We start from the raw sequence: 12674 nt of genomic DNA, 5'->3' as shown, positions 1-12674 counted from the left end.
TGAGGAATAGGAGATCATTTTAAAGCTCTGCTATGTAATATTATCTATGTTATTTGAACTAGTATAACTTTTGCTCTTTTCCATTTCTACACCCAGATTCAAAGGATTCCAAGGAGAAGAATAAAATGGAAATCCTGTACATACTGGTGCCTAGTGTTGCCATCCCCCTGGCCATTGCTTTGCTCTTCTTCTTCATTTGTGTCTGTCGCAATAACCAGAAGTCATCGTCACCACCTGTTCAGAGGCAACCAAAACACGTCAGAGGTCAAAATGTAGAGATGTCAATGTTGAACGCATATAAACCCAAGGTAAAACTAGCAGTCCGGAGCTGCACTTATTCTATAGACTTCAAGTTAAAGCAAAACTCCTAACCCTCCCAAGCTTAGAAAGCAAATGACATAGAATCAGAAGTTGTATTAGTACTAGAGTGCATTGTCCGCATAAGCGTGCATGCCTAACTGTCCCAGGCAGCTTGAGCATACTTTCATCAGTGTGACCACTTTGGGGTTGGACTATCACCTCACTGCCTTGCACAGAGTTTGCAATGGAAGGAACCCTTATGAGATCATCTCTACCAGCCCCTCAGGACTCAGAGTGTGAGCTGTTTTTCTAAATTTTCAAAAAGGAAATCCCATATTCTTTCAATTAAACTGAAATGAGCTGAACAGACAGAGAGAGAGAGAGAGAAATCGAACACTGTTTACTAACTTTATTGTCAAAAAATCCTTTTACTTGCACAACAGTGTGCATGTATTAATACTGCTGTACTGTACACTCAAACGGTCAATTTTGTTATGTGTTTTTTACCACAGTTTAAAAAATCTATTTCGTGCCTAACCTAAATCCCTTTCTCTTTGGTTTCAATATATTTTAAGAGAAGTTTTGTCCTTCCTACAGTCTTTGAATGCTGTTTTATGATAGCCCTTAGCTTTCTCCTCTCTCATGCTAAATCAATCCACTTCCTTTTAGTTTTTCCTCCACATCTTTCAACATTGGTGTTGCTCAAGGTCCTGGCAAGGAAACCAGGGTCACTGGCCCTTCCCTTAAATGGAACACACGTCACATCTTGGGGCTGAAATACAACAGAGGCTTTCTCTCTGGAAAACCAGCACCTCAATCTCAGGCCTCTCGGGAAAGAGATTTCATTTAAATAATTTAGGATTCTTGCATCCACAGAAGCCTGCTTTTTCTTCATGTTCCCACTCCATAGGAACATTCATTCAGCAAATATTTATCTTCTCTGTGGGTTAGAGACCATATTATGCTTTTGACCCTCATAAAGAGAAGATGCATCACTTTTTTATACAGTCTTAGAGAAAAAAATGCCTTCACACTCAAATCAATCCTTTCACCCAATAAGTAGCATAATTGGGCCTGACACATAGCTCTCATTTGATCTTACTTTGCTTTGCTGTTGGATATTTGTTTTTAATTTTAAAAGACTTAACATATTTTTCTATTGCAGAGTCATACTTGTTGGTAGGGTTATGGGGTTTCTTAAATGCTAAAAAATTCATCATTAAGCATTCTGTCCCAAGCAAAACCACTGTTCTCTTAAGTGTGGATTTTTACCAGAAAAAAAACTCACAGACCCTGGAGACCACAGAGTTCACTCAGTGGGTTGGGGAATGGGGCGGAGGTAGGGGGGGTCGTTAACTCTTGACATCCTAGCTGCTTGTTGGCCAATTTACATACATTATAATGTGTTACATCATAGCACCCTTAATCCTTACAATTAATAGGAGAAAATAGAAGGGTTAATAATAGTGCACATTCATGTAGGCACACCTGGTTGACCTTTTACATATCCCATGACTTTAAACTTGTAATGCAATAGTCTTTGTTCTATGAGAATCTTTCCCTGTCATTTCTCTTATGAAATGCTGAGAATTCTTACATACACCAGAAATCTGGGTGAAAGTGAGGCCCAGACCAGTTTGGTTCCAGTAGTCACTGTGCAGCAACCACCATCCTGGGGAGGTGGGCTCCTTGTTGCTATGGCAGGAGTCATAGGAAGAGTCATTTCCATTTGGAGAAATGATCAGTTTTGTAGGTCAGCCTCAGTCTGCGACTCAGCTGCATTGTTTTCGGAGGTTTATTTTGCAGCACATGGCCAACGTGCGTGATGTTTGGGATTTATACCATCTTTCAAATAAAGATCTCAGAGAGCTTACGGTGTCACAGAGAAAGCAAATACATAGTCAGTGATACAAATTCTCAGAAACTATTCTAGGAACTTTTACATTCATTATCTCATTTAATGCTCACACCTATTACATAAGGGAGGTATTATAATCACTATTGTACAACCTGGATAACTGAGACTGCAAATCAGTTAAGTAACTTACTGAAGGTCAAAGAGTTAGTAACTGGAAGAGATAAAATGTGACCAGAGGATTTTTCAGCTCTAGGTAAAGCCCTTGAACTTGCCTGACACCATGATAACTTTTCTACTGAAGAAATCGTGCTGTGAAGGGGGAGTAGGCGGCCAGACGAACAACTAAATATGCCTCCATTTGTCAGTTTAGGCTGAACGCTAACCACAGGCATCACCTGGCTTATGAATGACCTCCTGAGGAGGCCTGGATAACAGTTGTAAGCCTGAGTTATACAGCCCCAGTCCTGCCAGGGACATGGGAAATTTGGCCAAAGAAATAACAGTCCTCAATCTCCATGGTCATGGAGACAAATGTAACATACACTGGGATAAATTTTTTCCTCAGACTTGGTAAAGCAAAACATTGTTTTCATCATTTCTGGACCATTTCCTCAGCATGCCTTGCAAAATCTCCCAATGTCAAGATTTTTCCAACACAAGGCTTAGCAGTTTCGCCTTAAACAGCTCACCAGCAATTCTGAATCAGACTGGAAGGAGGAATGGCTTGAGCATATGTGACTGGGTTGAGGAGGGAGAGGGAACAACAAAAACAAATGCTAAGTTTTTTTTTTTTCTTTCTCTCCTAAGAGATTTGGCTCCAATCAAATTTGACTTATTCAGCTGTTTGTTTTGGTTCTTACTGAGTGCCTTTCCTGGAAAAAGCACAAAGGACTTTGTAGACCTTAAAGAAAATTCCTAAATGTAAACAGTTGATCTCTAAAACTGGTTTGAAAGGTCACCGACACATAAATATTACATGTACCTATAAAATCTAAAAAGAAGGGACACACATAAGTAAGAAAGGGGGGGGGGGGGAAGAGTCCTGAAAACAGACACCCTACCAGAATAAAATCAAAAGGATATTTGAAGGCTGGGATGAGAAAGGAATGAAGGATAGAAGCTGGTTGGCCCTGGCCTCATACTTATTTATCTAGATGAATGTGCCCTTCAGGTTTTAAACTATCTCCTTCCATTCTCTCCACTTGCTGAGCTGATTTTACTCACCCCTACCCCCACTCCCCCACACTGAGTGTTTGTATTAAGAGGCTTCTCTGGGAGATTAGAAATCCATACCCACAGAGGAGACAATAGGCAGCCCAGACAGACTGGCTGATGGGACCTGTCTTGAGTCCTCAGAGAGGTGGACGGGAAAGTTGGAAGTTAAAAATTTGATGAGGCATGAGTCTCCTTCAGATATGTGGGGAAAGGAAGCCAGGGGACCAGAGAGAGGCATCTTAACTCTGAGCCTTGAACAGTCAGGAAATGGAGATTCTCCCCAGCCCCACCACTAACTGCCCTGTGACCCCGAGAAGCCAGCTTGCCTCTCTTGTGTCTCAATTTTCTCAGCTGTTCAGAGAAAGAGGTCAACTGTGTTCATGCAAAGGACTGTTTGTTTATTTTCCTTTTATTTTGTTCGGCAAAAGATTTCAATCCATTCTGTTGGGTCAGTTCATCTCCTATCTTTTCCATCTTTAAAATCCTCTGATAGTACTCTGGTGATGCAGAAACTAAGTAGGGTTATTCTATCTTGCATTACACATTTTACAATCTGAGCAGGATTTTTTTTTTTTTTAATGTGCTACAGAAAATGAAACTTCTCCAAGAATTCTGGAAACCCTAACTTCCCGTCTCTCTGATTCTTTCCCTTTGCCTACCCCCCAATTCCTGCCACCCTGCCCCAACTGTCATGTCTGAAACACAGAGTAGTCTCCCGGGGGAGGAACGCTGTGGAGCTCACCTCCTCGGGAGTTAGGAAAGGGGCAGAGCCTCCCCCTCAAGCTCAGGGTTAATCCAGTTTTGTCTTTCCCTATGTGACCCACTTTCGTGGGATTTAGATCTACAGAGAGGTTAAGGGGTGAAGGAGTTTGAAAACGAGGAGCAGGAAGACTTGGGGGAGGGTGACAGGGTCAAACTCCTGCAGCTCTTGGCTGATTGTACGGAAGATTTTGGGGAAAGCAAAATTTGCCTATTAGCTTTCTAAAACTGGTTGGCTGTATTTTATTTTACTTAGTTTTTAAACTTTTATTTTGTATTGGAATATAGCCAATTAATAATATTGGGACAGTTTCAGGTGAACAGCGAACGGACTCAGCCATGCATATACATGTATCCATTCTCCCCCAAACTCCCCTCTCATCCGTGCTGCCACATAACATTGAGCAGAGTTCCCTGTGCGGTGCAGTAGGTCCTTGTTGGTTATCCATTTTAAATATAGCAGTGTACACATCCCAAACTCCCTAACTACCCTTTCCCCTCCACCCACCCACTAGCAACCATAAGTTCATTCTCTAAGTCTGTGAGTCTCCTTCTGTTTTATAAATTCATTTGAATCATTTCTTTTTAGATTCCACATAGAAGGGATGTCATAAAATATTTCTTCTCTATCTGACTTACTTCATTCAGTATGACAATCTCTAGGTCCATCCATGTTGATGCAAATGACATTATTTCATTGTTTTTAATGGCTGAGTAATATTCCATTGTGTGTGTGTGTATATATACACACACACACACAGAGACACCACATCCTCTTTATGCATACCTCTGTCAGTGGACATTTCTGTTGTTTCTGTATCTTGGCTATTGTAACCAGTGCCTCAGTGAACATTGCAGTGCAGGTATTTTATTTCTCAACTAACCCTCATTTCTGTTTGTTCACTTCCAGACTATTCCTCTCTCCTTTTCCTTTCCAGCCAAAGTATTCAGGCTTTGCTGAATGTACTAACACTTGATTATACTCCCTGGACCAGTCCCTTTTGCTAGCAACATGCTTTCATCTAAAAAGTCCTGCTGTGGTTGGGGGACCCCTTGGAAACCCCTGTCCTTATCCAATGTCACTACACTTATTGCTAAAACATCTTCAATAACTTTTCCACTCACTCTGTAAAGCTGTTGTCTCCAAGGCTTCTGAGCTCATCGTGCTATTCACATGGCCTCTGGGGAATCACTAGGGATGTAATTTAATCCAATGACCTTTCCTAAGTCTTCCTCCTTAATTTCTCTGGAGCATTCTTCTTAGCCACCATCTTGAAATACTTTTTCTCTTGGCTCTCCTCCTATCTCCTCCCGTTTCCTTCACTAGTTCTTTTAACTCCCTAAAGGAGAGCCTCCTCTGATGTTTGTCAGTTCTCTTTCCTCTTTCTTTCTCTCATGCTAATTTCATCCTCTGGCATTGCTTTAGCTCCCAGTTGACATCATGATTCAGCAATCTGGAAGGACCTAATCTCAAGTTATCAAGTTCTTTCTCCCAGCACCCAGGAGTCTCTCTGGGCCTAAATTACCTTACTCTCTGGGCCTAACTTAGCTTCCTAGCCACATTTGTTCTTGGTTTATTGCTGGGAAGTAGTACGATATACTTCAAAGATCAAGGATTTAGAGACAAAGAGATATGATTATAAATCTTGGCTTCATTATTTACTGGCCATGAGATCATTGTTTTCTCATTTATAAAACAAGGATACAAAATAGTACTTAGAAGAGATTTTTAAATTTATTTTTATTGAAGTATAATTGACACACGTGACATTAGTTTCAGGTATATAACATATTGATTCAATATTTTTAAGTAGTGCAAAATGATCATCACAACAGGCCTAGGTAACATGTGTCAGAGTTACAACAGCTTTTTTCTTGTGATGAGAACTTTTAAAATTTACTGCAACTTTCAAATATGTAGTACAGTATTATGAAGTATATCCACCATGCTCTACATCCCTATGACATTTTATAACTGGAAGTTTGTACCATTTGACTCTCTTTACCTGTTTTCTCCCTCCCACCCAAAAAGCGCCACCCCCCACCACCACCACCACTAGTAGGCACCAATCTTCTCTAAAAGAGATATTTCTGACACTTCAAGATAGTGTGTCTGGCACCTCACAGGTACTCAACAGCTAGAATTTACTATTATTATTTGTTACAGTGATAATATGAACAGTCGCAAACCTTTTAGTCAACTACCAAATGTTGTGTACGGGATTCTGTGGGTGGGGGAGGAAGATATAGGATTCAGCAGCCCACAGCATTAACTGGGGTGGGGACAAGGGGATCAGAGCAAAGATTATAGTGATAACTCTTTAGATAGCTCTGGTATTCCTGCGCCCATCCAGTGAGCATAAATCCTCTGCCCCACATCCTGTTCACACCCTGGATAAAACCCCTCAGGATGGAGAGGATAGTCTCTATCCTGTGGTGGTGTGAGAACTGGGGGCCATCCAGTTCAGAGCTCAGCTTAAAACTATGTCTGAAGAAGCTTTACTTCTAGGAACAATGAGTATTATAAATGGATATTATGAATAAGCTAAAGTACTTTACATGCATTCAGTTCAGTCAGTTCAGTCAGTTCAGTCGCTCAGTCGTGTCCGACTCTTTGCGACCCCATGAATCACAGCACGCCAGGCCTCCCTGTCCATCACCAACTCCCGGAGTTTACCCAAACTCATGTCCATCGAGTTGGTGATGCCATCCAGCCATTTCATCCTCTGTCGCCCCCTTCTGCTCCTGCCCCCAATCCTTCCCAGCATCAGGATTTTTTCTAATGAGTCAACTCTTCGCATGAGGTGGCCGAAGTATTGGAGTTTCAGCTTCAACATCAGTCCTTCCAATGAACACCCAGGACTGATCACCCATGGACTGGTTGGATCTCCTTGCAGTCCAAGGGACCCTCAAGAGTCTTCTCCAACACCACAGTTCAAAAGCATCAATTCTTCTGTGCTCAGCTTTCTTTACAGTCCAACTCTCACATCCATACATGACTACTGGAAAAACCATAGTCTGTTTCCATTGTTTCCCCATCCATTTCCCATTAAGTGATGGGACCGGATGCCATGATCTTAGTTTTCTGAATGTTGAGCTTTAAGCCAACTTTTTCACTCTCCTCTTTCACTTTCATCAAGAGGCTCTTTAGTTCTTCTTCACTTTCTGCCATAAGGGTGGTGTCATCCGCATATCTGAGGTTATTGATATATCTCCTGGCAATCTTGTTTCCAGCTTGTGCTTCTTCCAGTCCAGCTTTTCTCATGATGTACTCTGCATATAAGTTAAATAAGCAGGGTGACAATATACAGCCTTGATGTACTCCTTTTCCTATTTGGAACCAGTCTGTTGTTCCATGCATTATCCCAATATAATCTTCACAATAATCTTCTGAAGGTGGTACTAATTTTGAGCCTGATTTTGGTAAGTGAGAAAACTGAGGCTTGATATTAAGATTTTACCCAAAGTCACTCAGCTGGTGAGTAGCAGAGCCAAAACTTGAACCCAGGTGTGAGCAGGTCTGGAGCCCAGTGTTCCCTATTGTACTCTACTGCCTTAGTTTTCTGGCTGCTGAAACACACAAGCCCAAGTTACAAGCCCACGGTGGCTCACGCAGACATTCAAATTACTGACATCTGTTCTACCTCTTTATAGGCAGAATTAACCCTCTCCCGCTGACACTATAAAGTAACCCCACCACAGAATCAACCCTGGTCACCACCAAACATTCAAACTAACTATCAGAAAGTTACATTATAGAGAAAAGAACTGTTTCTGAAGTCAAATCACTTCCAGAGAAGCGTAACTGAACTCTGAGCAAATGTGGCCAACTATTGGTTGGAATGCCCTCTAGAATTTGATTGCTTAAGCCAGAAGGCACTTAGTTTGGCTGTAGTCTTTGAAAATGTCCATAACCTCTCAAAATCAAATGGTTGTGGCCTTTAAGCTTTAGAATGTAATCATTTCCATTTATGAGTGGAGTCAGTTGTTTCACAATTCTACCACTGTTTACCTAAGAACCAGTAAAATGCACAGGAAAGGAAAACCAGGTTTAGAGTCAAATGAATTCCTCTCAGATACTAAAAACTCTCAATCTTGTATGCTATCCAGGGCTCTTATGCCCAACTCAGGTAAAGGCTGCTGTTGAATGGTTTTATTCACTCATCCCAGTCAACTAATGTGAGCAACAAAGGATCAGCCAGAGTAAAGTCTAGGTCATCAGAGACCAGAGAGTAATTAATTACACCTTGACATTCCAGTTTTACCCCAGTGGGACCCATGCTTCTAAAATTGTGGAGTCCTCTGAGGATGAAATGAAAACTACCCTCTTCTTCCCAGAAAAGTGCTCCATCCTTGAAGCCAGACGTAGGCGGAGCTGAATCTTGGTATTACTGCTTAATAGTTGTGCTTCCACAGGCAAGCTACCTAACCCTGAAGGCCTTAATTTCTTGATCCATAAAGTGGAGAAATCACTGTATGAATCTCATGGGTTTGTGATGAGGGTTAAATGAGCTGATGCATTAAACAATGAGAGAGCTCACGAGGGAGTATAGGGTAGTCATGAGGAAGATAGACCCTGGAGTCTGAATTTACAACCTAAATACTAGTTGTGGGGTCACTTAACTGTCGTTCCTCAGGTTCTGCATCTGTGAAACAGGGATAATGGTTATAGTGACCAATTTCAGAGGGTTATTGTGATATGAAAGGAATTCATATGTATAAAGTACTTATAGCCTGACACATAAACACTCCACCCCTGCCCCAACTTGCAGCCATTATTATGATCTCAGCATCTGGCACATGGCAAGTATTCAGTACATGGTAGCTCAGATTACAAACATCTAGAATAGGAGCCATGTCCCTTCTCCTCGTGATTCTTAAATGGTTTCTCATATACGATTCCCTGTGTATACTGTTTGGTATATAGTATATATAGTATCAGTTGACTGACTGAGGTAACCAGCTATGAAAATACATCCTATACAATTGGTTGCACATGAAAATAGAATAAACTGATGACATGGCCCAAGCTATAAAGTGATGTCTACTTCAAAACCGGAATCTCTCTAAGACAGGAGCCATGCAGAATGTAACCCAGTAAAACACTAGTTGATGGCTCTTACATTTTTCTCTGCTGGTATTTCCAAAGCATCTTCCTAAAGCAAAGTGTTACAGTCTCTGTCTCTGTTAGTCAGAATTGCTCAAATAGGTTCTGCAGAGAGACTGTAGTCATTCATCACGCTAGGAGCAGGGACCAGACACTTGTTAACTGTCTGATCCAGGAAGGCATATTCTTTTCTTTTCTTTCTTTTTGAAAGTCATATTCCACTTACTCCAGTGGTTCTCTCATTTATTCCAGTACCAGAGCATCCTCATCACCTGGGAACCTGTCAGAATTGTAGAATCTGACTTACAGAATTAGAAACTCTAGGAGTGAGGCCTAGCAATCTGTGTTATAACAAGCCCTCTGGGGGATTCCAGTGCCTGCTCTGGTGCAGACTCTGCTGGTCAGCACTTGAGAGTCAGAGAGTAAGTCTGCAAGGAATATAGTTCTCAGAGAAGACTGTGCCTCCAAAGAGAAGCAAACCAGGTCGTATCCCCCTATTATCCCAAATACCACCCCCTTCCCCCTGCAATTTCAATAGGGCCACGATCTGCTTCATAATTCCTCTAACAGAGCTGAGGACAAGTGCTGCTTATGGGACCTACCCCTCTCCTGCAGATACTTGCATCCAGCTAGAATCGGCACATGTGTACAGTGAAAGATATTTGTGAAAGGGCGGCAGTGGTGGGGCATGAGGGATGGGAAAGGAACCAGTATAGGGGATGCAAGGACTATAGGAGGAGGTTTGTCCATTGCAAGGACATGAACGTCAGTCCTTTCCCAGCACCTGCTGCTGGAGCCACCTTCCTGTCCCGGAGCACCACCCTGGGATCTGGTTCACACCATCTTCCTGTGGCTCTGCTTTCTATCTGTGTGTCTGCGTCACTCTGGACTCAAAGTAAAGCCATCAATCATGCCCCTGTCGGGTTAGAGGTGAAAAGTCACAGAGCGGGATCTGTGCTACACGCCAACGTTGATGGCCATCACAAAATCCTCACCTCATTTCCTGTGGTAATCACTTAGGAAAAGTGAGCAGGAAATGGCAGGTTAGTGGCAAGCTGTGTCACCCAGAGTTGTATTATCACCTAAGGTGTAACTTCCCAAAGGTGAAGAGAGATAAAGTCGCTGAATCTGTCACTCTTATCCATCTTCCATCTACATAATTGCAATTTTTTAAAAAACTCTACCCATGGTTCATTGCTTTCATACCTCAAGTTAATGGATGTAAAAGGGGCACATGTCCTCACTTAGTATTCATCACTCAGGTGAGAGAAGCCTGGTCTCTGTAGCAGCTGTTTAGACAGGACTACAATACTCACATGGACTCACATCTAACAACTCACCATCTAAAAATGTTCTCTCTTCCTTTTCTTTCTGTTCAGAGCTCATTGAAGCCTGAATACAGTTGCTCTTCAGAAATTTCAAGGGGAAGAAATACAGTCAGATTTTAGAATAATGTATCCACTTCTACATCAACTCTGATTTTTCTCCCCCACCAAAATTATATAATTTTTTAAACCACACTGAGGCAGATGTGTGTTTACTTTGAGAAGTAAAAATGTTAACATTTAAACTGAAAGCCTGTTTCAGTTTTAAGGTACTTAATTGCCTTGCAGCATATAATAAACGGAGCCCATCCTGTCATTCAACTAATGGAGGGAGTGATAAAGAGATAGGAGCCCAGGACCCTATTCATTCCAGCTTTCCTTTGTACTTGGTTTACTTTGGCATCGTGCCTCATGTGTATTTTACACTTCTTTACATTTTGTACATCCCTGTATGACAAATACTTGTCAAACAAAAACTAAACAGATTTATAACCCTTTAACTTGAAATGAGCCAAAATTGAACTGCCAAAACTTTATGACTTCATTTTCTTTCATAGTTTTCCACTACATTGGTTCAAACAGACAAACCCCACTTGAGGTCAAGCAGAGGTCATTTCACTTTCATTACTAAAATATAATTTACAATATGCCAGACCTAAACAAGTTTAGCCTAAAGGGTTTGTATAATGTAAACCATCTGTTCCTCAACAATACAGCTAATTTCCTGCCGTCACCATACAGTCTACTGACTGCTTCTTTAAGGATTTTTATGGTTTTTTAACTAGTTCAGGATTTATGTAAAATTTGAAAATGAGTCTATAGTTAAAACTCATTTGTACCAAATAACTTGAGCATTTAAAAAATGCAAATCACTGTGTAAATTGTTCCCCTGAAACCAAACTCTGAGCAGTTTTTTTTTTCTTCTGGGTATTTCTATGCCGGCTGCTGCACAGGTGTTCCAAGAAAAGGTTTTGTGAAATTGGTCGTTTTAGTTACTTTCCATGCTTCTTTCCAAAGCAAATCCCCAAATTTGGTTATGACTATCTCTTGTGAACTATTCCTTCCTTCTGTCGGCTGGAGAAGAGTTGGGGCTATATGCCTCCTGCCCCACTGCATATTGGTAAGCTATCACAAGGCACACTTGGAGTCAAAACGTACTGTTTTCATGTGTCTGAACAGGGAGAAAGAAGAACAATTATCATTCCACAGAGTGACCACACGCCAAAAGCTGACCTCACAGCCCTGCAAGGTGTCAGGCCCCAGGCTGAGCTGACAGAGACATGCTGTGTCCAACTGGGCTTGTTGGCCGGCGGGCTTCTCTGGTTTCAAACAGAAGGCCTTATACACGCAAGGACAGCAGTTTTGGCTCTCTTAAAAATTCTTGATACTTTTCTAACCCTCTTTCTCTGTCTATAAAATGGCAAGAGTAAGTGTTCTTCTTCCATAGATGAATACCAGAGAGCTAATTTGCTTACCTCAGTGTAGGGGAATGCAGCTGGCCTCCTTAGCCATGAAGCCCCAGGGGCCATGTGTCAGGCCAGCGCCAAAGTCCTGTCCACCTCCTCTTCTCTTCCCATCCACACAGGTTTGGCCTGCTTGCTTCCTTTCTCATCTGCCACCATCTACTCTTCCCCATGAGTTTTTTTGCTCCCTCCACCTCAATCTGCATCTTCCAGAATCCTCAGAGGAACAGTCACAGAACATACAAATTCTTACCCACCCGCAGGTTCCAAGACAGACTCTGTCATTTTTAAAGAATTTTTTAAAAAACCAAAAACGACAGGAGAACAGAGAAAGATTAACAAGAAACTTAAACATTCTTTTTTTTTTTAAACATAAATGGCTATCTAGAGCTATTTAAGGCTGGGCTGTGGTGTGCTTAGTTGCTCAGTCATGTCCGACTCTTTGCAACCTCATGGACTGTGGCCCACCAGGCTCCTCTGTCCATGGAGATTCTCCACGCAAGAATACCGGAGTGGGTTGCCATGCCCTCCTCCAGGGGATCTTCTCAACCCAGGGGCTGAACCCATGTCTCCCACATTGCAGGCGGACTCTTTACCATCTGAGCCACCAGGAAAGCCCAACAATACTAGAGTGGGTAGCCTATCCA

General features: G+C 41.9%; 1 protein-coding gene across 2 annotated transcripts in view; it reads left to right on the top strand.

The window, feature by feature from the left end:
* The window catches only part of ROR1 (receptor tyrosine kinase like orphan receptor 1), a 450818-nt gene that overhangs the window by 431819 nt on the left and 6325 nt on the right, over nucleotides 1–12674 (top strand). For both annotated transcript variants that reach the window (XM_081486553.1, XM_081486554.1), the window contains one exon: nucleotides 97–308. In XM_081486553.1, the coding sequence (XP_081342679.1) occupies nucleotides 97–308 (212 nt within the window). The remainder of the gene's footprint in view (nucleotides 1–96; nucleotides 309–12674) is intronic.

Source organism: Giraffa tippelskirchi, chromosome 5, assembly GCF_054371585.1.
Source record: "Giraffa tippelskirchi isolate mGirTip1 chromosome 5, T2T-mGirTip1v1.2.pri, whole genome shotgun sequence".
In the NCBI taxonomy this organism is placed as follows: Eukaryota; Metazoa; Chordata; class Mammalia; order Artiodactyla; family Giraffidae; genus Giraffa; species Giraffa tippelskirchi.
This window is presented reverse-complemented; position numbering and strand designations above follow the sequence as displayed.